We start from the raw sequence: 25,877 nt of genomic DNA on the forward strand, positions 1-25,877 counted from the left end.
TTATTGTAAATTGGAATAATGATTTAGGATTTGCAGCAGTTCTGTGAATGCCTTATTGTAATAAGCCTGGGCGAAAGTTCACTGTGCTCATGGTACCAGACACATTCATTAAATTGAGGCTATCTTGATGAATATTATGGCTTTTTTTCTAGAAAGTTCCATTTCCTGTTTGGAGAGTAATCAGATTCTTACCATCTTATTTATCTCTTTATTGTCCCTGCAATTGTCCATATTTTCTTGGCTACCATGATACTTTTTGAAAAGAATTATGCATACCATCTCAGCTATCCAGAACTACTTTCCATTGTTTCTTTTTTTTTTTTTTTTTTTTTTTGGGTCTGGTCGTGGGGCCTGAACTCTGGGCCTGGGCACTGTCCCTCAGCTCTTCAGCTCAAGGCTAGCACTCTACCACTTGAGCCACAGCGCCACTTCCGGCTCTTTTCTTCTTGCTTATGTGGTGCTGAGGAATTGAACCCAGGGCCTCAAGCATGCAAGGCAAGCGCTCTACCACTGAGCCATCTTCCCAGCCCTTGTATTTTCTTTTTAAGTTGTGTTATCTAGAGCAGAGTGAAATGGCCCAGGTTTTAAAACTATTGATTTCTAGTTTAGTTGAATTATTGTAAGACAAAAGTGGCACATATAATCCCTGCCTTTACAAACAATGTCTTTGAGGCAATAATACATGAACTTGTATGGTTAACACTGAGAATAACTACTCCTTGTTTGTTGGGCACATGCCTTTGTATATATCTACTATGATTGGGTTACTCTTCCTGGTAAGAGGATCACAGTCCCATGTCTTCATTTATCTGTCAGTTTATGAGAGTTGTGTTAAATTATTTCACTACTTCTTGTTAGACTTGCTTTTATTTTTTTCTAGATGAAAACAGAAGAATGTATTAAGTATTTTCTTTTCATGGTTGATTGTGTCTCTATTGAGATCAAGCATCTTCATTCCATTTAATATTTTCTTTTCTGATTTACCTTAATTTTTCACTGAGCCACCTTCCCAGCCCTCCATTGTTTCATAATAGAGTTTGTTGACATTTTTAAAAGCTACTGTTAGTCATTAGTTCTTTAATTTTGTTGCTTGGCTTCACTGGCAATACTTTATATTGAATTTAAATTTTGGACCAATCAATAATTGTAGAAAAGGAGTAGAAAATTGATCTAAAGTTAAGGCACACATTAAGAGCAAGTAAAATGCATTTAAAAATTGCTATTGTATTCAATTGAGCCCCCTAATTGTGTAATCAAATTATTCATAAACTGCAAATATTGAATCATTATAGGAATATGTGTAGGAGTTTCTCATCGGAACATTTCTTTCTTCAGGCTACTTTGTTGTACTGGTGGCAATTTCCCATGCTGTTTTATCTGGAACTGTCAGACTTTGTGATGAGTTGAGGTGTGATAAGGAATACATAAGTCACCAGACTGGTCCTTAGACATGATTGCCAGTCATAGTAATACTATGTGTTACGTGATTTACTGCAAGAAATGTGTGATGTCTTAAAGATCTCAGATACTACTTGTTGAATATCTTTTTTGACAAGTGAAAGCTTCAGTTTTAATTAGATATCAATGAGAACCAAATCTGTTGATTAAATTTTAAATTGTAATCTTCAGAAGAATTTCCTCAGATTACCTTTCAACATGTGCATCAAAAACTTTCTCCACCGAAGTGCCTGTTAGGCAGTATGGCCTGTCACCAGGTAACTGTGTGATGGGGAATAAATACTGCAGATGGCAGGAAGGTCGCTGGAAGTCACTGCTACAGAGAGGGCAGCAGGCCCTCAATTACACACGATAGAGACTGCACACTGCGTGCTCTGCTAAGCCAAACCCAGTATATTCCCGGTGCACCTCCCTGTAGTAAATCCGGGAACATTAATACCTTTAATATCATGAGATCCAACAAAGGGGAATGTGGGATGAAAAAAAGTTCTTTTGAATGCCTTCAGTTTGCAGATTTCACAGAAAAAAAATTGACCATGTAAACACATTACAATCCTTTGTAGCTTGAAAACCACCCTTGTACCTGAGAAATCCAAGATTTAGTGTTTATTACAGTTATAACCACTATCCCTCTAGGGCCCTCCCCCCATATATTTGGCAAGTATGGGCTTGGGCCCACAGTATTTGTTGATTCATAATGCAAGCATCTCATGTCCACCATCTCTGTACTAGAGGGCTTTCTGCACATCTCCCTGCTGGCTCCAGGGCTTTGCCCAGGAGATCTGCCCATGTTGTATGTGGTCGACCTGGTGCCTTGGGGTCTACTGGAAAGGCAAACACAACTTTTTATAATGAGGGGGAGGGCTTCCTGTGCCAGGTGTCGTTGAACCTTCTCAATTCTCACTCCCTTGTCAGCCAAACTCTCATCTATGGGAGGGCAAAGGCTCACTGCAAGTCTATCGAGCCTTTGGGATTGAGATATTTTTATCCTCTTCTTACTTGAGTCCAAAATGTGGCTGGTAATTTGTGAATGTACACAGTCTTACACACACAGAAAGACATTTTCCTGGAGCTTGTATACTGACCTATCTTCTTTGGTAATGGTTCAGAGTTGCCTTAGCTCACCCGAGGACCCTATGTAAACCCCAAAGCTTGCATAAAAAATTATTTTGGCAAGGTTTGTCAAGTCTGTGAGTATGTTGAAAACGACTGAACCATATGCTTTAAAACAGTGAATTTATAGCGTGTGATTAAATCTCAAAGCTGTTTAAAGGACTAGGAGGAGATACTGCTGTACTCCGACACAATTAGAAAACATGTTTGTATTTGTACTTGGTGCTGGAGGGAAGTTTTGACACCAAAGCATTCCGTTTGGGCCATGAAAATGTCCAGCAGCTCAGGCACCATTTCCGTAGACACCCGGGTCTCTGAGGCACAGATGGTCGTGTGCCCACTGGTGGAGTCTTCCCTCCTCTCCTGATGAATGGTATCCCAAAGTTGTTTGTTGCTGTTCTTCCAGCGCTCTGCAATGCCCTCTGCTGTGCCGTATCCTGCAGGGGTTAGACACCGACCCTCCTCAAGAAGGTAGCTGTGTGTCTGAGCAGCGAGATTGCTTCACTGGGCCTAGCTGTGCTCTAAAGCAGTTGGCACAGATGTGTTCCTCATCTGTGCTCAACAAACAACTTTGTCTGGATATTTGTTATTGTGGCGCAGATCAGAAAACGGTCCTTAGGAAATCAAGAATTCAGAAGTAACCAGTGTGGGTTTACTTGAAATTCCAGAACAATTTCACTAAATAATGTTTTTTAAAATAAAAAACAGAGAACTGGTAATTCATTCAAAGGGTATTTATTTAAACATGAAAAACTAGTTAAAAGAAGCAGCTGCCTTAAAACAGCGTTAGCAGAAACCAATCACTTCAGTATTTTTTTTTAATATCAATTGCTTTGCTTGACAATTTCTACAACATATTAATATTCAATTTTTTTCTTTTTTTGCTGTACTTTTTTGGGGGATTTTTTTATTGTGAAAATACCGTACAGAGGGGTTATAATTACATGGGCAAGATAATGAGTACATTTCTTATCAAGCATTGTTGCCTTCTCCTTTGTTTCCACTTCCCATCTCTACCCCCTCACCCCCTCCCCCATGCTGCCCCTCCACCCCCACCCCCCAAGGTAGTAAAGTTTTTCGACATGACTTGTACATCTCATCAAATTTGATGCATCTCATTTTAAATGAAGTTTTAATAAGAACTCGGTTTCATGCTTCATCTCAAATGATTATCTACCAAACAAACCAAGTTTCACCAAAGTAGCAAGAGTGTGTATGTGTGTGCGTGTGTGTGTGCACACACATGCGCATGTATGTGTGTACACATAATATGGCAGGGAGAATTCAAAGCATTTAAGGTTTGACAGCTTTCAACTCAAATGAACTGTGACCAATTATCTTGGATTTGACAGAGGGAACATACATGTAGGCTCACATTCCCATTCACTCACAATTTAAAATTAGAACAAGGAAGAAATTCACACTGCGGTATAGAAACTTACTGCCTCAGGAAGTTGGTTATACTAGGCAAGAACAAACATCTTGTACAATATCAGCTCCCAAAGGATAGACAATACTGTTATGCTGCTTTTGGGGTGAAAGGGCAAAAGCCAAGACAGGCACTGGATATATTTGGAAGGGGATTTGAAGTGATGTTTATTGAGCGTCTCACTTTAGAAAAGCAAAGGATCAAAGGCTTTCTTAAAGACTGGACAGATAATATGATTTATTGGAGGTGTCCCTTGCCTGCAAGCTTCCATATATAATTCAAGTTATACCATTATAGAAAATAGGAAGGAGCAGACAGATTTATTGTCAGGTAAGGGCATGAATAATTTTAACTTTTACTGCTTTCCTACCCAAGAACAAATTGGATTTTTTTTTTACTTTGGATCAAAGATTTTGTTGATTTTGCAGAAAATATGGCACAGGTCCATGAAATACATTTGTTAAATATGGATGTAATAGTATAAAGTTTTTTTTTAAAGTTAGGGCTAGACAATTTTAATGTAATTTAAATGTTCAGTGCTTGTAAAAGTTAAGTGTGGTTATATTTATTTAGCAATTTTGGTGACCAAATTGACTCTCAGCGGGTTAGGAATATACCTGACAAATTAGAGGGAAGATAGTTTTATGTATTTTTTTATTCATACATTCACTGTATGAAAAGATTTCAGTACATTTTTATACATGTGATTATTGTATTTGAGCAGTTAATCCCCTTTGTCATTCTTTCCATTTTTGTGCAAATATCATAATTTCATTCTTTAGTAAAGGTTGAATAATACTCTATTGTGTATCTATTTATATCTATATCATCCACATCATCAATATTTATATTTATAGATCCCATTTTCTATATCCATTTGGAAGATGGTGTTACTAAGCAAGGAGAATATATACTTGTTATAAACTTGCAGAAGGTTGTGCCTTGCAGAGTAAAAACAATGTGCAGTGAACCTTTTCCTCTAATACTTGCTCTGTGGCTTAAAGCAAACATCTTTATCACATCATCATCTTTACTCAGCTAATATTGTTGTGCATAAGAACCTTACAGAAGTATTGTATGGTTTGAGTTTGTAAGATCCTCTATAGGCTCGTGTGATAACAGCATAGTTCCCTAGCTGGTGATCTGGTAGTGCTGTTTGGAAAGGTTTTGGAAACTGGAAGAAATGGAGTCTAGCTGGAGGAAGTACAAAGTACAGGCAGTCCTTGGAGGTGTTCTCCTGTTTGTCGGTTTCTCTCTATTCTTTTGTCTCTCTCTCTCTTTCTATTTCTATTCTCTGTTTCACTCTCTCTCCCTTTCTCTGTTTCCTATTCATTAAGAAGTGAGGAGCAGCTTTTGCTACAAGCCCCTAATGCTATGGTATTTAGCCCCAAGCTCAGCCCCAGAGCATGGGGCTCAGGAAACACGGATGGAATCCTCTGTCCCATGAGCCAAAACAAATCTCTCCTCCCTCACATTATCCTTTTGGTATATTGAGCACAGCCTAGTCAGGTTTGCAGTGTTTGCTTCTATTCCTTATCCTGTGTTTTTGTCAAATGCATCACCTCTACTCATATTAACCTCATGGTACATTGTGGTTATTTTCACTTAGGCCGACAACAGATTTTGTATTTACCCAAGTATTTGCTCCCCATCCCCGTTAGCACTTTGTTACTAGATTCACTTCTCATATGGCTTCTCTTCTTCCTGAGATATGGCTTAATAGTTCAGGTGTTCTGGTAAGGAATTCTTCAACTTTTGTTTACTTAAAGAAGATTTTAGTCTACCCCACCCCCCCTTTTTTTTTTTAAAAATTAAAGCATTTTCCACTGCACATAGCATTTTAGGCTGAGGCTTATTGAGTTCTTTAAGGACATCTTTCTACTGTGCTCAGCTTACACCTTTGCAAGTAGAGGTCTGCTGTCATTCTCTGCACCTCTGTATCTTCCTCTCTCCTGTCTCTGCATGGTAATTTGTAACACAGTTCATAGAGTTCTCACATAATCTATCCCCTCATCTCTAACAACTGACATGTACACAATATTTTGTTATTAATTAATAGTGGCATGTTATTAACGCAAGTCCATACTTTATTCAGATGTCCTCACTGTTCACTCAATGCCCTTGTCTTGACCCATGATTACATCCAGAATACCACGTGATGTAGTTGTCACATCTCAAGTTCCTCTGTGACAGTTTCTCAGACTCTCCTTTCTTGACTGTGACACTTATCAGGTGTTTTATAGATGCCTCTCTCTTTGGTTTTATTTGATGTTTTCCTCAAAATTAAGATTGATTTTTTTTGGCCCAAGATCAGGATTAGAACTCAGTACCTGCTACAATCACTACAGAGACATGCCTCCAACCCCTAGAGTGACTTTTTTTTTTTTTTTTGTCGGTCGTGGGGCTTGAACTCTGGGCCTGGGCGCTGTCCCTCAGCTCTTCAGCTCAAGGCGAGCGCTCTACCACTTGAGCTACAGCGCCACTTCCGGTTTTCTGGTGGTTTATTGGAGATAGGAGTCTCACGGTCTCTCCTGCCTGGGCTGGCTTTGAACCGCGATCCTCAGATCTCAGCCTCCTGAGTAGCTAGGATTACAGGCATGAGCCACCAGCGCCCGGCTCCTAGAGTGACTTTTTAAACAGGATTTTTTTTTTTTTTTTTTGGCCAATCATGGGGCTTGAACTTCAAGGCCGAAGCACTGTCTCTGAGCTCTTTAGCCCAAGGGTAGTGCCACTTCTGGTTTTCTGGTAGTTAATTGGAGATATGTGTCTCACAGACTTTCCTGCTGGCTTTGAACAATGATCTTCAGATCTCAGTCACCTGAGTGGCTAGGATTACAGGTGTGAGCCACCAGTGCCTGGCCTTTTATAGGCTATTTTTAGAGGAGGACCACAAAAGTGATCTTTATTACATCAGATTGGAGATGTGTACCATGAACACTGCGTGTCACTGCTGTAAGTTTGTCAGGCTTCCCTGGTGACCTTTCCCTCTGCTCTTCCATGCTGTGCTCTGATGAAGTCTCCATTTGCTGTCCCTGTGCTCAAAGAGTAGAAACCGCACTGCATCTTCCCTGTGGCAGAGTCTGACATAATCAGTTGAAATTCCCCTATGTGGTTGTGTCTTTCATGTTTCTTTACTCATTTATTTACATTAGTACAGACTCATGGAAATTTTTTGTATTTTCAATTATAATCTGATATATATTTACTTGCTCACGTTGTTGATTCTGGTCTCTAAGAGTTATTAGAATTTTCCTGTGCACTTTGACCTACGCATACCATGTGGGTAGTGGTTTAATTTTGCTGTGGGGGAGCATTCAGAAAATTTTGGCACTAAGATGCTCATTTTGTGTTATTTCTAGTCTCATTTCTAGAACCAGGAATTTTGGTTTCTTTCATGGAAAAATACCATTAGAAACAAAGACCTGGGTGCTACATGCTATGTCACTGCTTACAGTCTTTCTCAGCTGACAGAATAAGGAAATACGTGCATATATAGTAACCATTACAGTGCTCTATGACACATGCATATGTCGGTTAAGCTAAGCATGACTTCATCAGCACATGCACGGCTCTACCCTCCCCTTGCTGATGCATAGCTGCCACTCTAACAACGAGACCCGACCTACCACCCGCTTACCTACCACTCACTCACTCCAGTGCTCCACCACCCGCTTACCTACCACTCACTCCCTCCAGTGCTCCACCACCCGCTTACCTACCACTCACTCCCTCCAGTGCTCCCCACAGTGGCAGCAGCAGGGTCAGGATGTCAACCATAGCACAGCTCTTACATCCAGTTTCCTTTGCCTTTGAAGATGGCCCTTATTTCTAGAGTTATTTGGAGCAGACCCCTTCACCCCCCTTCAGGGAGGCTGCTTCATGCGTTTGTAAAACAGATTTGGTCGTATTTTACATTTGATCTTGAGATTCCTCACTCTGCTAAATTGTCTTTTAAAATTTGCCTACTTTAAGCTTCATTCCTTATGCCAGATGCAGTGTTGTATATCCATCCATGTTAGACTTTCGTCATCTCCACAAAACAACGGACATAAACAACTTCAGAAAAGCAAGCTTAATTCTGGCCCATAGGTTTCAGAGGGTCTCGTCCCCGAGGTCCTGGGGCTGTGTGAGGCAGCGCTCAGGGTGGTAGGAGTGTGTGGCACAGGTGGTGGCCCAGAGACAGAGAGGCTGGAAAGGACCCAGGACAAGATGAAGTCTCCAGGAGTATGCTCCCACAGTCACCTATGTCTGCTATCTAGGTCCTTCTCCCATGTCCTGAACCAGCACCACCAACTGGGTACCACACTGCCCACAAGACCACCAAAGAATTGTTTTGTTTTTTCAGTTATAGGGCCTGAACTCTTGGCCTCGGCACTGTCCCTCAGCTCTTCAGCTCAAGGCTAGCCTTCTACCACTTGAGCCAAAGCACCCTTCTGACTTGTTCTGTTTATGTGGTGCTGAGGAATCAAACCTAGGGCCTCATGCATGCAAGGCAAGCGCTCTACCACTAAGCCACCTTCCCAGCCCCACAAAGAATAGTTTTACCACCCTAATAATTTCCCCTTTGTTTTGCCTGTTGGACTTTCCTTCCCTCCCTTTGATCCCACTGATCTTTGGGGGTTTCCATAGTTTTATCTTTTCAGAATATCATACAGTTAGAATCATATAAATGTATCATTTTTACACAGGCTTCGTTTGCCCCCAATAACATGTATTCAAATCCCCCCCCCCCATGTCTTTTCATGGGTTGGCAGCTTTCTTTTTTTTAAATCACTGAATATCAGTGCTGAGATATACCATATACTATTGGGAAATGTCACAGCTTCTTCATTACTTATTGAAGGGACCCATTGCTTAGAGATTTTGGCAATTATAAATAAAAAATAAATATTTACAGGTAAGCGTGTGTATCTTCTGTGCTGAAGTGTCTGTTCAAGTCTTAATTTCTTAGGTGGTTGTCATTGGATTTTATATTTTGGATATGTGTTCTATCAGAAGGTTTCTGTAAATATTTGAATTTTCTTATTTGGAAAATATACTTTGTTTTTAAACTTTTGGTCCTGAAGGGAACTTGTGCTGAGTGTGAAGTATTTTTCTCCAAAGATATTTTTTCTAAGTTATTGTTGATGGTCATCTCATATTGGGTTCAAACAATGGCTGTGAGAGAATTATAATATTTTTCACTTTACATTTTTTGTATTGTAGCCAGGCATGGTGGTTTTGCCTTTAATCTCAGAAAAGCTCACAGAAGGTAGAGAAAAGCTCACAGGTTGAAGGACAGGCTGGGCTATATAATAAGACCTTATCTCACAAACAAGAACAACAACAAAATCCCTCACAGAGTTCTGTAGTTTTTATTTAAAAAATTATATATAAGACTAGAAATTGCTTTCATATGTCAGAAAATAATAAAATAGTATTTTCCTTTTGAAGAAAATGTTTTTAATGAAGAAAGAAGTTTTTGTTTTTTTTTTGTTTGCCGGTCATGGGGCCTGAACTCTGGGCCTGGGCGCTGTCCCTCACCCACTTGAGCCACAGAGCCACTTCCAGCTTTTTCTGCGTATGTGGTGCTGAGGAATTGAACCCAGGGCTTCATGCATGCAAGGCAAGCACTCTACCACTGAGCCACCGAAAGAAGTATTTTAAAAGGTTTTCTGGATATCTATTGCTTAAAAAAAAAAGACAACAAAGCAAGCTTGTTAGACCTCATCTAATTGCGTGGTAGTAATTGAGCTTGTGAATACTGTAGTTCATAGAAGTTATGCCTATATTGGTTATGCCAATTATCCTTTGTAGGATTATTTTGTAATTTGAGTTTTGAAAAGGATACCCATTCTATACTGAGACAGTAACTAAAGTGAGTGGTTTAAAGATAACTTCAAGTTGTATTCCTGAACATTTTGGGGGATTTAATGAGAAAGTAGAGAGTGGTGTTCAGTGGGGGAAGAAGGAAGGAGGAGGGACGTAATACTTGATGGGGAGCTTAAAAAGATAAATTTGTACTTGAGCTGAGATCAAAGTGGTACCTTTGTTACCAGTGCAGAGAGGGGAAGTAAATCTATTTCCAAACCGTGTTTTATGCATGGGGAGAGACTTTTCTGAAGGACAATGATATAGTAACTGCCTTTGAATTTTGCTTGCGGAACAGATTTCGTTAGTTTGCCATGAAGGGGCTGAGCATGAATCTTGGCTGTTGAGACATGCCCCAAGCTAAGGAGTAGAGGAATACGAGAGCAGTCCCAAAGGAGGGGTGCGGGATTTCCTCTGTAGGACTTATTCTGACAAATGCAAAGAGCAGTGTCCATTATTTAAAATTAATATCCAATTTATGACTTGGTTCTTCCTACAGTGGCTGTGAAAATGTAATTTGTTTTTGCTGGTGTACCCTGGTAACCTGTTTAGAATGAAGGTACTTGGGGAGATTTATGGTACCAAATTTGTCTTTATATAGCAAATTCATCCAACACTTGTTTGTTCTTTCCTTTTTATTGCAAACAATTGTAGAAAGCTGTTGAGAAGCAGGGCTATGGCTGTACATTCTAAAGAAACTCCATTTGGACGAGCTACAAATATTGGCAATATTGTGGGTTGATTCAATAAGTATATTTTTAATACAAATTATGACTCTTAAATAATTGAATTTGGGGCTGGGAAGGTGGCTTAGTGGTAGAGAGCTTGCCTTGCATGCATGAGGCCCTGGGTTCGATTCCCCAGCACCACATAAGCAAAAAGAAAAAAAAGCCGGAAGTGGCGCTGTGGCTCAGGTGGTAGAGCACTAGCCTTGAGCTGAAGAGCTGAGGGACAGCGCCCAGGCCCAGAGTTCAGGCCCCATGACTGGACCCCCCCTCCCCCCCAAAAAAAAGAATTGAATTTGTCAGTGACATTCTAATGATGAGGGTTATGTTGATGATGAGAGAGTCTCTGCAGGGATCAGATTATTACTGGTTATACTAATTTATTGCTGTTAAAATGGGATCTAGGTTTATGTTTTCACTGCCAGGCTGCATGGTATGGTCACCAGATATTGAGGATGTATCTGTTCTTTCTTGCTGTCTCTGGGCTTTGAGTTCAAATATCCACCACCAGTTGTTTTCCTGTACTATCACGACTGCTTTGGGGAGGGAAGAGGTGGCTCAGGTGTGTGTCTTCTGAGGACTGCAGACTCCAGTTCTACCCATGCCAGGAGTTGGCAAAGACCCACCAGAGTCATGTCTACAGAGATAGTGAGAATGAAAGGGTGGAGAATGGCAGGATGTTGGGCAGAGGAGGAAAACAGCAATGGATGGAAATCTAAGACGATTTCAGATATAAATGTTTAATTGCCCTTTAGTATTGTTTCACATGCTAGAAAACTATTTCAAAGTATTTTGAGGTCAGAATATATTATTGCATTTTATTTGTGTGAAAAAGAGAGGTTCCTAACAGTGTGGTTGAGTTGTATCAGTCAACGAGCTTTTAGCAGGTTTCCTTGGAAGGCAGTATAGCCTCAGAGTTGGAGACAGTGTCGCGTTCTTGGGTACAATACACATGTACCAGAAGACGGGTTCATGGGATTTGACTCAGATGACAGAGTGTTGGGAACCTCTCTGCACATATGGAGCTAGGTGATGTCTGGCTTCACTCCTACCTCAAAGTAATATGCAGTCTAAATGTTGAGTACTGAGAACTGTGGGATAAAAGGTGACGTTATAGTCTGTCTGTTAAGGTGCTCCTCATCTGGTTAATTGAATTACTGCCTGTTTCGTTAGAGAACAAAACCTCATGAATGTTTGAATCATATCAGATCAGTTGAAATCCAACATGGATTGAGCCAGATGAGAGCAGTGAAGGACTTTCCGTTCATTTTCCTCCAGAGTCTTGCTGTCTAGTCAGATGGTAGGGTCATTGGAATGCGGGAAACACTGAAGATGCATCACTCTCATGGATTTCTGAATTTGAAACTTCACAGCTCAGTAGTAACAAGTTTTTGTGTGTGTACCAGTTCTGGGGCTTGGACTCAAGGTCTGGGCACTGATGTGTTCAAGGATAGTGCTCTACCACTTGACCCATACTTCTACTTTTGGCTTTTTTGGTAGTTAATTGGAGATAAGAGTCTCACAGGCTTTCCTGCTCTGGCTGACTTTGAACTTCCATCCTCAGATGTCAGCCTCCTGCATAGCTAGGATTTCAGGCATAAGCCATCTGTGTCCAGCATCTTCCTTTTTACTTAATACAATAAGGGCATTAAATTTACTCAGGAAAGTCAGTTGTAGTTCTACTTCCTGTTCTTAGAATTAGTCAGATTGGCTGGGTGCCGGTGGCTCATGCCTGTCATCCTAGCTACTCAGGAGGCTGAGATCTGAGGATCATGGTTCAAAGCCAGTCCTGGCAGAAAAGTCCATAAGAGTCTTATCTCCAATTAACCACTATAAAACCGGAAGTGGTGCTGTGACTCAAGTGGTAGAGCACTTGTCTTGAGCTCAAGAGTGCAGGGATAGCGCCCAAGCCCAGAGTTCAAGCCCGCCCCACAACCAACACACACACACACACACACACACACACACACACACACACACACACACACACACGAAGTCAGATGGTAGAAATGAACCTTTTGTTAGTTGAATTTAGTGGTGCTGATCATTTAATTTCTTTTTACACTGTCTACCTCTGCTATCATTCCATCTGTTGAGGTTTTACAGTACTGCACTTTATAAAAGCATTGAAACAGCTTAGCAAAATAAAATTATTTCAGTTGTCCTATTTTTAAAAGAAAGGGAAAACTTTCATCACTATGACTATTTTGATATTTGATTTGAAAATTCCACCTCTAATATTGGTTCATGGCAAACATTTCTGATACTTAAAAAATGTGGGAACACTTATGATTTCCCTGGCATGTTGATTTCGAATGTGTTTTTGATTTCTGGCTGCCGTAAATACCTGGTCAAGCCTTGATAAATGGCCCTGCTGTTCTCTGTAGGGCTGTCCCTCCGCGAGATGCCTCCCTCCTCATTGGCCAGGATGCAGGTGTTCCTCGCCAACGAAACTGATCTTAGTAAACTTTCAGTTTTTTTTCTTTCCTTAATATTTGTGGTAGGAACGCAACCCTGGCTGGTGTCTACATTTATATAATGAATATAGTCACATTTTTTCTTTTCATAACTTCCCTTTTTTATGCTATTAATCATAGCACTCATCTCAGGGTCTGGTTCTCTCATAGCTTTTGTTGTTGTTTGTTTTAAGACAGGCTTTCACTAAGTAGCCCATGCTACTTGAACACACAGTCCTCCTTCTTTCCTTCAGAGTGCTGGGATTATAGGTATGCACCACTTTGCCCAGCTGTAAGTTTTGAAATGATAGTCAATTGTTTATCATAAGAATACCTTGAGCTCAAGAAACTGAATCTTCAAAGAGTTAATAACCCAGTTAATAAATGGGCAAAGGAGCTAAACAGAGACTTCTCAGAAGTAAAAATGGCCAATAGACATGAAAAAAATGCTGAACATCTCAAGGCATAAAGGAAATGCAAATCAAAACAAGACTGATATTCCATCTCATCTCAGTTAGAATGGGGCCATTATCAAAAATACAAACAACAGCAGCAGATGCTGGAGTGAATGTGAGGGAAAAGGAACCCTAATATACCATTGGTGGGAATATAAACTGGTGTGACCACTCAGGAAAGCAGTATGGAGATTCCTCAAAAAACAACAACAACAACAACAAAAACCCTAACTGTAGAACTACCTTATGATCCAGCAATACCACTCCTGGGCATTTATCCAAAAAACTACAAGTCAGGATACAGTAAAGCCACTTGCACAATCATGTTCATTGCCGTACTATTTCCTAATTATAGAAACAGCCCAGATGCCCTTCAATGGATGAATGGATCAAGAAAATGTGGTGTATATAAACAATGGAATTTTACTCATTCACTAGAAAGAATGACATTATGTCATTTGCAGAGAGATGGATGGGACTTGGAAGAAATTAAGTAAGTCAAGCTCAGAGATACAAAGGATACATGTTTTCCCTCATATATGGAAGTTATATCTAATTTATGAATATATATGTAAACGTACACAAGGTTGTATGCATATGAACTAAGGGTATATGCAGGTGAAATTTGCAATGGTGTAACTCCCCTGAACAACTCACAAAATATCAGGAATCGAACTTGAGGTGCTGGGGGAGGGGTGAAGTCAAGGGAAGGTAGACAAATGAAGAGAGAAAGGGTGGGAGGGCTGTCATAATATTCTGTGTATTTGTGTTAATCATTCTCTACAGTCCTTTCAGAACTCGAGGACACGAATGCAGTGAAATGGCTTACTCAAGCTTTGCAGTGGTCTGCACTCAAGCCTATAACCTGGTGTGCATCTCTTGTTGAGAGCTGTGATGATTCCTCTTCAGAGTGACCTGGAGGCTGGACAGTGACTGCACCCAGCCCTTCTGCTGCTCTGTCGCCAGCATGGCTGGGCAGATGGCACAGCAGCACAGTGTTCTGGTCTTGGATTCAGATAATAACAGCCTTTAAAAAAGCTTCTCAGTATAGCATGCCTATCAGTTCTCATACAACTCTCACTTTGTTGTCCTTTTGTTTTTTCCTTTTGTTTTTCTTTCAGGATAGAAACTTGTAAGATAAGAAAAGTTAGAAGATTCCCATCAATTGTTTAAAGGAACCATGAAAAACAGATTCTAAGGTCTTATTTTTCTCTCATCTATCTATCTATCTATCTATCTATCTATCTATCTATCTATCTATCTATCTATCTATCTATCTATCTATCTATCTACCTACCTACCTACCTACCTACCTACCTACCTACCTATCTATCTATCTATCTATCTATCTATCTATCTATCTATCTATCTATCTATCTATCTATCTACCTACCTACCTACCTACCTACCTACCTATCTTTTGATGGTCCTGGGGTTTGAACTCAGAATCTTTTATCTGAGTCATGCCCCAGCCCTTGCCTTAGTTACTTTTCAGGTGAGGGTTCACATTTTTGCCCAAGGCTAGTCTAATACCGTGTCCACATATAGCTATGATGGCAGGCACTTGCTACCACACCCAGCTGATTGGTTGAGATGAGGATCTTGCTAGCTTTTTTGCACATGGTTGGCCTCAAATCATGATTCTCTCCATTCCCTTTCAATCTTAGCCTTCCAAGTAGCTTTTTTTTTCTTTTTAATAGTTAGAAAAATATTTACTCCTGGTTTTGTAAATAAATTTATGTGACTAAGTCTGGCTACCAATTATAAATAAGGAAAAGATCTGATACTAATGCTCAGGGAGAAAAAGAGTTTAAAAAGTTTTGCATACACAAATAAAGCATGAAAATCGTGTTTATGAATGTGTTAATACATCTTATAAAAACCATGCAGAATGTGGGAAAACACATGCAAGTCTGACTGTCAACATTGTGGTTCACTGAATAACTAGCTTTTGAGGTTTTTAAAATGTTGACTTTTGTCACATAAGGAAGGATGTGTCACTCAGGTGGCCAGGGCTGAGGTCATGGCTAGACAGAGCCTCTCTTTGCGACAGTAACTTGCTGTAAAGCGTGGAGATAATGGAATTCTCTGGAATCCTGACAGTCAGATGGATTCAGAAGTCCCCAGCACATGGCGCATTCTCTGCCCTAATAACAGTCCTTCCACCAGATGGACCTACAGGTAGTCCCACTTGTTCTGCTTCCATCCTACCACCTGGCCCTCGCCCCCCCCCCCCCAGCCTTGCTCCGCTGTATCTCACACAGCCTCTGCAGCTCCTGCTGGCCTATCACACTCAGTGTCTGCCGTCTCAGCCTCCACCCCGGCTGCTATGGGCTTCTTATACTAGCTTCCTTTTGCCGGCCTGTGTCCCTGCAGACCAGCTCTGTGGAGGCTGCCCGCACTGCCTGCACTGCCCCCTCCCACATCTACTGTCCCTGAATGTCATTCAAACCATTCTCTGTCTGTTCTTAATATTTAAACACTTTCTTGAGGGTTCAAGGTCAAGTTAGTTCATAGGTTAAAGCTGATTTAGACTAAATGGTGTGAGGAAATCTGGAGCAGGAGCCTGTAAGAGTAGATTTTATTTTTCCATCCCAGATCTATGTCTTATATATGTGTTATTAAGAGGCAGAAGAGTATAGAGTTAGGAATTTCTCAGCCAGACCATCTGTGTTTGAATACTGGTTCTGCCAGTCAATTCTGTGTGACCTTGTGCAAGTTACTTAACTTCTCTATGACTCTGTTGTTAACAGTTGAGATAATGCAAACCCTTACACTGCAGATGGCTGACATTAGATGTGGCGAAGGTTAGCTGAACGAGGAAGGCAGTTACAGCAGTACTTGGCACAAACTGCCGTGTCTGCCGCCCTTGTCCTCCTCCAGCGAGCGGGCTGTGGTTTGCTGCTTCTGCCAGCTTCCAAGCCTCAGGCTGTTCCCTGTCACTATGATGTTTGCCAGTGACCTTTAAGGTGTATGTTTTAGGGTCCTAAATAAGCATCATAAAATTTATATGTTAGCAGATTACAATGAGAACAGCAGGGCTGGGCAGTGTGACTAGTACTGTAGTACCTGCCCAGCAAGCCCTTGAATTCAGACCCAAGTAACAGAATTTTTACCAAAGAGAAAACACAAATAATACAGGTTAATACTGTAATGGTTAAACACATCTATCAGATTGGTCTAGTTTGGTGAGAAAGGGAAAAACTCAATTCATTTCACTTACTATACTTTACCAACCTAAAAATAACTTGCTCTTACCTGCTAAGAACATTTGACCATCCAGAGAGCCTATCTGGCATCAACAGCTTTCTGCCAAAGAGCAGTTCTTACCTAAGTGAGCATTTGCATCTTGCTAAACTTTGCATCAAGGTGGGACATGACAGTGGAGGCATTGGTGGTCTGTGCACCAAGTGTCAGTGCTCCTAGAAGAATTTGACAGTCAGTTGGCCCACAGCTGGGGTGGGTGTGCAAGAAGCCATGGTACCAGTAACTTTGGTGGCTAGTAATAACGGAACTTTCCAGACTTCCACCTTGGCTGGGATCTGTACCAGATCTGGAGGGGTGAAGACAGCAGTAAAGTTCCAACTCTGTCACAAGCCCGCAGCTAGAAGTGGCACATGGCTGGGGCTGGGGCATGACCATTGCTGCTTGATGCCAAGCTGAGGGAGAGCTCTTAGGTCTGTACAGGGACTAGTGAGGATGAAGGCACGAGAAACTCTTGAGTTTCCAGGATTACTAACATTCTCTACCTTCTCTTACAAACTCACAGTGAGCACTCTCGTTTGTCCCTTTGAGCCCTGACATTCACTTAGAAGTCCTGGACTGTCATGAGTTCTGATGGGACTTTAGGCTAGTTGTCTTGGAATTGAAATGTGAGCTCTGGTGGGGTGTTCTGTTAGTCTTCCAGACCTGTGCAGCCAGGATGTCTTGATGTGACCGTATGAGTCACTGCATGTGCCAGCCAGGATGCCAGGATATCACTCATTCTTGCCAAGAAAACCAGGAGCCCCACAAGAGCAACGGGTATCATTAATTTTTATAATTAGTTTCAGGAACTAGTATTTCAAGCCTACCAAAATAACAGCCAATTAACATGAACCCAATTATGCCATGTAGGTCAGAACATTTCATTACATGTGTCTAAAGTTCACTTTATTAAAAAAAAAATCTTAACTAGGTAACAGTGGTGGATGTCTGTCATCCTATCTGAAGGCAGGTAGGGAGATCTCCGATTGGGAGATCAAGATTACAGCCATCCTAGCAAAGAGTTCATGAGATCCTCTCTCAACAGAAAAGGCTAGACATGGTGGCACACACATGTTCTCCCAGCTATGCTGGAAGTATAAATAGGGGGACCATGGTTCGGGCTGACGAGCAAAAACCAAGGCTCTATCTTAAAAATATCTAAAGCTAATAGACCTGGAGTGTGGCTCAAGCAGTAGAACAAATGGGAAGCCCTAACTTAAACCTCCCATATTTCTCACTCCTAAACAAACAACCCCACCCAAAACCTTACAGCCAGAGTGATGAGATATCCTGCCTGCCTGCATACGTTCCCCCTCCCCAGTGGGGGAGGGGCCAGCAACATCAACCGTAACCATGTGTTATGTGTTCATAAACAGTGTTGCTATATCAACAGTGCAGTGTATCTTTTTTGTAGATTCTTTTCCCCCCATTTGAGATTTATCTATGTCCATACTTATATAGGATTAGTTTTGTTTAGCTACTATATGGGGTTTCACAGCCTGAAAGATACTACAATTTATATACCTTTTACATGTGATTTAAGTAACATAAGCACTTTGAGATATATATCTTTGACTTTATTTCAAAGCAATGTATTCAATCCCAGTTCTATCCAGTTCTACCATGCTTCCTGTAAGTGTTTGGAAAATAAAGTTAGGGAAACATGAATTTACAGTCTGTCTCTCTGGCTTATCTCTGGATCTCACTGAAAAGGAAATAATTGGCTGTGTGCCCTGCTGGCTAAGGGCGGGCAGGGCCAGGGCTACCCAGACTTTCTCAGTGGGGCCACATGGCAGGAGCCCCCATGGTCTTCAGAGAGCCAGTGGCCAGCTACGTGGAATCTTGTCTCAAGTGAAGTACAGAATCCTTTTTGAATAACCAATGTGGTAAATCAATGATATACCTGAGGTCTAAAATGCACTGAGATTCAGGGAGAGGTTTCAAAAAGAGTGGAAGACATGGGCATAGAAACTTAAAAATTTAAGAAACTCAAACATAGCATGAAGACAAAAACAATAGAGACCAGAGGCCCTCAAGGGCACCAACCTGGCATGCCCTGTCTAGACACCATATCATTTACAGAAATGGGCAATGTATAGTTTTCTTTATGGTTAGTTTTTTGTCAAAAAGTACTTCAGGAAAAGCATCTCAAAGCATCTATCAAACCAATTTCCTTTTAAAGACTATTACTACATGCTTTGGATATACTGTAATTTATGTGCCCGGTTTCTAAATGGCTGAAGACTCTAGTAGTTAATGTTCTTGTATGTGTGTCTCAGTGTTTGTTAAGGCTCTGTGGAAATTGTTCAAAGAGGTAGGAATGCAGGATTAAAGAGAGTGTATGGGGCTGGGAAGGTGGCTCAGTGGTAGAGTGCTTGCTTTGCATGCCTGAGGCCCTGGGTTCGATTCCTCAGCACCACATAAGCACAAAAAAAAAGAGTTTGTAAAGATTACTCTTAATTGATGCTGTGTCTGTGTATGTATGTATATGTGTGTGTGCACACGTGTGGGCACATACATGTGCTCATACAAACGTTTGAACTCAATTTCAAAAGGCATGAACTTTTTCTTTTCTTTTTTTTTTGCCAAAGATTGGTGCTCTACCACTTGAGCCATACTTCCACATCTGGCCTTTTGCTGGTTAATTGGAAATAAGAGTCTCTCAGTTTTATATGCCCTGACTGGCTCTGAACTTCAGTTTTCAGATCTCAGCTTCTAGAGTAGCTATAATTACAGGCATGAGCAACCAGTGCTGGTTATATGCTTCCTTTTTAGCTTTCTAAAAAAGCTACAATTAAAAAATTGAATGACAAGAGTGTAAAACAGTGTAGGGTATGGATACTAGTAGGAGGGCGAGGGTGAACTGAGAGTGTGAAGGGAGATGGACATGATCAGTGTGCTTTATTAGGACATTGTAACAAGGAAGATTGAGGTTGAGTTTAGTTGAGTTTGGAAGGAGGAAGGGAGGAAGAGAGGGAAAGAGGAGAGAGAGTGTTGGAGGGGATGATCCTGACCACATTGTATGGATACATGGACAAGCCAAATGAAAACCTGTTGAGCAACTAACTGATGCTAATCAAAATGTAGAACAAAGGCTATGATGTGTATTTCCACAGCCAGTGAATGAGAGTATGTTCTTCAATACTCTCACTTCCAGTCATGATGATATCCCTCTTAGGTCTCTGAGTAGATGAACAATTACAGCTCATTGCTTCCAATTTCTGGAAACCCTGGGGAACCTGGGGCTCTTTTCCTGTATCACACGGACTGTTTGCTTTGCTGTTCAGTGCACTGCTCATCTCTTACCTTGATTGGGATTAGACTTTGTTTTTTGTTTGTCTTGGTTAGACATTGGTTTTTTTTTCTTGGTTAGTTTGTAAAAGCTGTTTATATAGATAAAATGTCAACCCTTTGTCATCTGTGTTGTAAAGATTTGGACCAGATACAGCGTTTGTCTCTTGGCCATACCTGAGTCAGATCGCTGAAGGATTAGCACAGCAAACTGAGTTTCAGCCATTGAAAGATCAAGTTAGTTGGTGACTATGTTAATTGCCATCTGGAGAGCCTGGGAGTGGAGATGACACCAGTGGCATGGTGTGTCGCGGTCCCCTTGTGGCAAGAGTGTGGGGTCCCTGTGCTGGCCGAGGCTCACATCCCTTCAGCCCTGTCTGTGTGCCAGATGTGCAGGTAGCAATCAGATCACTGCACGGTCAGAATCTGCTCAGCCGGCCCCAAGTCCTTATTGGCCTGGGATCCTAAACTCCCGTGTCATTCTCTTTTTAGAAATCATACCATCCTTCAAGCCTCATCCACCAGTCGTGGGCAAAGTGACGCATCACAGCATCGAATTGTACTGGGATCTGGAAAAAACAATGACGCGGCAAGGACCCCAGGATCAGTGGCTCAGGTTCTCCATAGAAGAGGAAGACCCCAAAATGCACACTTACGGTATCATTTATACGTAGGTGCAAGTCGAATTGCTTACTGTTTTGCTTCAACTTCCTGGTGATCTAGAACAATTCCTGTTGTCTCTAAAAAGCTGGGCTCATTTTGAAATGAAAGAAAAGAATGTGTTATGTTTTTTATGGGTCATAATTTTTAGAAAGTAAGCATTAGCAGTAACTTTGAAATGAAACCTCTCATACCTTTGAGGGTATCTGTGACTTCTGAAAGAGCCTAATGGTATTTTTTTTTTTTTTAATGCCAGTCCTGGGGGTTGAAATCAAGCCTGAGTGCTGTTCCTGAGCTTCTTTTGCTCAAGGCTAGTATTCTAGCACCTGAGCCACAGCTCTGTCTTTCATTTGTCTGGCTTTTTTTGATGATTAAGCGTAGATAAGAGTCTCACAGACTGTACTGCCTAGGCTGGCTTTGAACTTCGGTCCTCAGATATCGGCCTCCTGATCAGCTAGGATGACAGGCATGGGCCACCAGCACCTGGCTAGTGGTACATTTAAAAAATCTGAAATGTAGTGACAGAAATGAAAGCTACTTTCCTGAAATTAAATGAGGGTTCCCATTAGGTTGTTTTGTTCGTGGAGGTGGGTCTAGACCCATGTATCTGCCTGGCCAATGGCTCTGATCTTTCCTCATACCACCGTCCTATGTCAACTCTCTCTGGCCAAATTGGCCACTTAGCCGGGTGCAGCCAGGGTGGCTCCTAGGTCAGGAGCGCACTCATAGCTTTCTTTTGAGTGCATTTCCTTGGGTTTTATTTGGCTGGTTCCTTTCCAGCATGCAAGTTTCAGACGAACCCTCCCCTCCCTCCTCAAAGGGCTGCTCAGCACTGCCATTCTCCTTACCCCCACCAGGTGGCTCCATCTGCTTAAAACCTCATCTGAGCTCTCTGGAGCTTGTTTGCTGGCTTCTGTTCTGTCTCCTCGCCAGTATCCAAAGTCCCTGAGGCAGGAAAGCTCACTACAAATGCATAGACCTCTATCTCCAGCTCCTAGGCAGTGCCAGCTGGCAAGGGGTTGGGCAAGGAGTAAAAGCGTCATTAGAAGAGACCAAGAGGTCACTACTCTTAGTCCGCATATCAGCACTGACTGACTCTTTCTCTGGCAGCTTTAGCACTTGCAAAATGGCTCTATTTTGGTGATTCAGAAATACCAGAAAGAAGATAGAGATTTGGTCTTTACCTTGTGGTAATTGTAGATCCCTATTCAGTTGTGTGAAATCATCTTGAGAAAGTTTGCCTGTGTACCGATCCTGGCTCCCGCCGAGTGATGTGAAGCGTCATCACCAGCAGATGGGCAGTAGTCAGAACACAGATCATCCCATCACCGGTTGCACTGATGTGGGAAGTGGGAGGGGACCCACGTGATCCGCCTGGCCAGCTGCACCAGTGTCCCTGGTCAACTTTCTTTAACTTTCTTCATAGGTACACACATGCACATGCACACACACACCCACCAATAAACACCACACAGTACACCACACATACCATACACCCCCCACCCCACACACATATACCAAACATGCCATACACATGCACATACACTACAGAATACACAAATGCACACACCACACAATACGTACACGACACATACCCATGGACACACACACCATGCACACATATATACACCACACACACGCGCACACACCACAAACATGCCCACACATACATATGCACACACATGTACTTTAGCTGTTGCCTGAATGATAATATCCCTGATATTTCAGAAACATTTCTTTATACCTAAGCCACCAGAAAAATTGCTAAAATTATAGCTACCATGTGAGAATAATTCCTGACTTGACTACCCCAAAGATGTTATTTTAACCATGTCATGTCTGCAGAGGTAGCTTCAATCTCAAGGCATGGACAAGGACAAAGGTGTCATTTTCTTCTCTACTTCCTTCTCTTGTACGTTGTTCTTGGTTATGGGAAGAAGGCCACCAGAGGCATTCCTTTCCTGAACCTTTGCCTTTTGTTTAATGGCTGGGTAGGCAGAGAGAAACAGCAGCCACGTGCACCGGCCTCAGACTGGCATTTGTCTCTGCATCATTTACTTTCTGTCTGCACCCCTGGCTGCCAGAGAATGGAGGATCGCCTGGCATTGCAGGGCCAGTAGGGCCAGCAGGGCTGCCTGCAGCTCCCAGGCAATGGTGAATGGCCAAAGCTCCCTTGGAGAACTACTCAGCCCAAGTCTGACGCTAGGTGGCAGAAGCAGACTATATCAGCCTTCACCTGCTTTGCTTCTTTGCTCACTTTCTCCAGTTATCATCCAAAGGAGCAAATGTCTGTCTTTAACCAAGTAATGATCTAGACCATCTGACATGGGGCTGTGAAGGAGAACCCTCTTCCTGGCTTGTCACTTTCTGTGCCTATCTGTCTCTGTCACCAGTGTATCTTGGATGGCTCATATGTGTTCACAGGAGGCTTGCCTCCATTGCGTCAAGGAGCTAATCATCTAGTTTTGTGAATTTTCCTTTTCTAAAGTCCTTAAGAGACTGAGCAGTTCACTCCATCAGGACACAGACTCCTTCCTGGTGCTTCTTTGAAGCTTTCCAGACCCACAAGTTGGCCTTGCTCCTCTTCCTGTGTCTTCTATGCCTTCATTCAATCTCTGTGTGTGTGTGTGTGTGTGTGTGTGTGTGTGTGTGTGTGTGTGTGTGAGAGAGAGAGAGAGAGAGAGAGAGAGAGAGAGAGAGAGAGAGAGAGAGAGAGAGAGAGAGAGAGAGAGAACATGCTAATCCTGAGGTATGAACTCAGGGCCTAGGTGCTGTCCCTTAGCATTTTTCAGCTCAAGGATGGTACGCTACCATCTGAGTCACACTTCTACTTCGGGTTTTTTGTTGTTGTTGTTAATTAGAGGTAAGAGTCTTATGGACTTCCCTGCCCAGGCTGGATTCAAGCCTTGATCCTCAGATCGCAACTTCCCTGCCCAGGCTGGATTCAAGCCTTGATCCTCAGATCGCAGACTCCTGAGTAGCTAGGTATGAGCCACTGGTACTTGGATGATTTTCTTTTTAATCTTTTAATTAGATGATCCTCAATGGATCTCTCCTGCCTGGAGGATGAAGGTCAAAGTCTTAAGTCAAACATTGCTGCCTTTCATAATTGGCCTAACCAGCCTGACTGTGTCTTCCTGCCTGCCCCTTCTTTCCTCCCTCTCTCCTGCCCACCCTCCCTCCCCTCCTCTTTCCCTCCCTCCCTCCCTTCCTCCTTTCCTTCCTTCCTCTCTGCTTCCCTTCCTCCCTTCCTTTCTTCTTCTCTCTTCTCAGCATAAACTCTTCCGTCAAGTCTACTTTCTGCCCCTTGACTATGACCTGACCTTTTCTGCATGCGAGCTTTGCTCTTCTCCCTGTTTGGACAAATTCCATCATCCTATCCTTTTTCTGGCCTCCTCTGAGAGGTGTCCTTACTGTTCTCCCCACATTCCTGTGGTAACAGGTGCCCATATTGTGCAATTCATCCACTCCATTATGTGTGCTACTGAGCCCCCACAATGTGCCAGATGAGATTTGGCATTGGGGACAGACATGCTGGGGAAAACAAATTGTACAAAGTACACATAAGTAAAAATATATGGCATGTGCAATGGTAATAAATCCCAGGAGATAAAGCATAGGAAAAGGTAGGGGTCTGGGCTGGAGAAGAGGAAGTCTTCACTGAGAAAGAAACTTCTGAAGACTTTTGAAGGAAGAGAGGACAGGTGAGGGATGTTGGGGGCGGCGGTGGGGGGCTCTCCAGGCAGAACAATGCCAAGTAGAAAACCTAAGGTAGAATACGGGCTCACACCCATATTCCTAGCTACTCAGGAGGCTGACATCTGAGGATCACAAAGCCAGCTTGGCCAGGAAAGTCTGTGAGACTCTCCCATCTCCAATAAACCGCTCAGAAAAAGCCGGAAGTGGTGCTGTGGTCAAGTGGTAGAGCGCTAGCCTTGAGCGCAAAGGGGCTCTAGGACAGCGCCCAGGTCCTGTGTTCAAGCCCCAGGACCAGCATAAAAACAAAACCAAACTTGAGGCAGGTGTGAGCCGGCATGCTGCAGAAGGGGCCGAGGTTGAGAGGAGGGGGTGAGATCAAGGGGCCACCACATGGGCCTGGGGTCATCCAGAAAACTGAGGAGAGGCGTGTCTGGCCTGTGCTTTCTTCGCCTCAGTGGCTGCTGGCTGAGCTGAGGCCGCAGGAGGCAGGGCTGCAAGCCGCAGCGAGGACTAATTAGGAAACACTTGCAGTAATTGAGGTGGGAGATCACAGAGCAGTGTGAGAAGGGCTTGATCACAAGATGGTTTAAAGATAGATTTAAACATTTGCTGGTGTAGCTGGCACACAGTGCCTCCCGAAGCCAAGATGGGAGGATCACTTGAGCGTAGGAGTTTGGTGCCATCCCGGGCAACTTAATAAGACCCATTCTCAGAAATACAATTATAAGACACTTGCCAGTGAGTCAGATATTAGGTATAAGAAGATAGCCAAGGGACATTTAGGGACCAAAACCAACCCAAACCATAGCATAGATCTAAACTCATGTACCTATAAAACCCACCTGTTCCTGAGTAGTTTATGCCCAGCTGGCATTTTAGTTTTAAGAATTCTTTTCTATAGCCCATAAAGTTTTTCGGAATATTTGTCCTGGTCTATGAGCCACCTTCCCAGCCCCAAGAGCTGGTATTTTTATGGTAAGTGTGTTTATATATTTACTTTTCACAACTATCTATTTCCTTGTTTTCTGTACTCAGATATTTTATTTTTCCTTTTTTTTTTCTTTAGGGCTTCATGCTCTTGCTTAGCTTTTTGGCTCAAAGTTGGCTCTCTACCACTTGAGCTACACTTTCACTTCTGGCTTTTTGCTGATTAATTGGAAAATCTCATAGATTTTCCTGTCTAGGTTGGCTACAAACTGTGGTCCTCAGATCTCAGCTGCCTGAGGAGCTAGGATTACAGATGTGAGCCACCAGTGCCCAGCTTCACATATTTTTAATGTCACTGAGATTCATTTTTTTATTGACTAATAACTTTCTCTTTCCTTTGCTGATGCATGATGTACTCTCTATTGCTGTGTAACCACCCACCCCTAGACTCGGTGGCTCAAGCAGAATAGTTACATAGTGGCTCACCGTCTATGATCTGGGGAGCCTGGGGCTGGTGCTGGGCTCCACATGGTCTTGGAGGCTCTGCTGGGGCTGGAGGAACCCAGTG

The 25,877-nt window shown here is 42.4% G+C and overlaps 1 protein-coding gene across 1 annotated transcript in view; it reads left to right on the plus strand.

Moving 5' to 3' along the window:
• The window catches only part of Fank1 (fibronectin type III and ankyrin repeat domains 1), a 66,765-nt gene that overhangs the window by 20,101 nt on the left and 20,787 nt on the right, over positions 1–25,877 (plus strand). Inside the window, exon 2 of the mRNA XM_070011339.1 lies at positions 20,516–20,693. Coding sequence (XP_069867440.1) covers positions 20,516–20,693 — 178 coding nt within the window. The remainder of the gene's footprint in view (positions 1–20,515; positions 20,694–25,877) is intronic.

The sequence above is a fragment of the Dipodomys merriami genome, unplaced genomic scaffold (genome assembly GCF_024711535.1).
Source record: "Dipodomys merriami isolate MVZ:Mamm:240054 unplaced genomic scaffold, mDipMer1.0.p SCAF_82, whole genome shotgun sequence".
NCBI lineage: Eukaryota > Metazoa > Chordata > Mammalia > Rodentia > Heteromyidae > Dipodomys > Dipodomys merriami.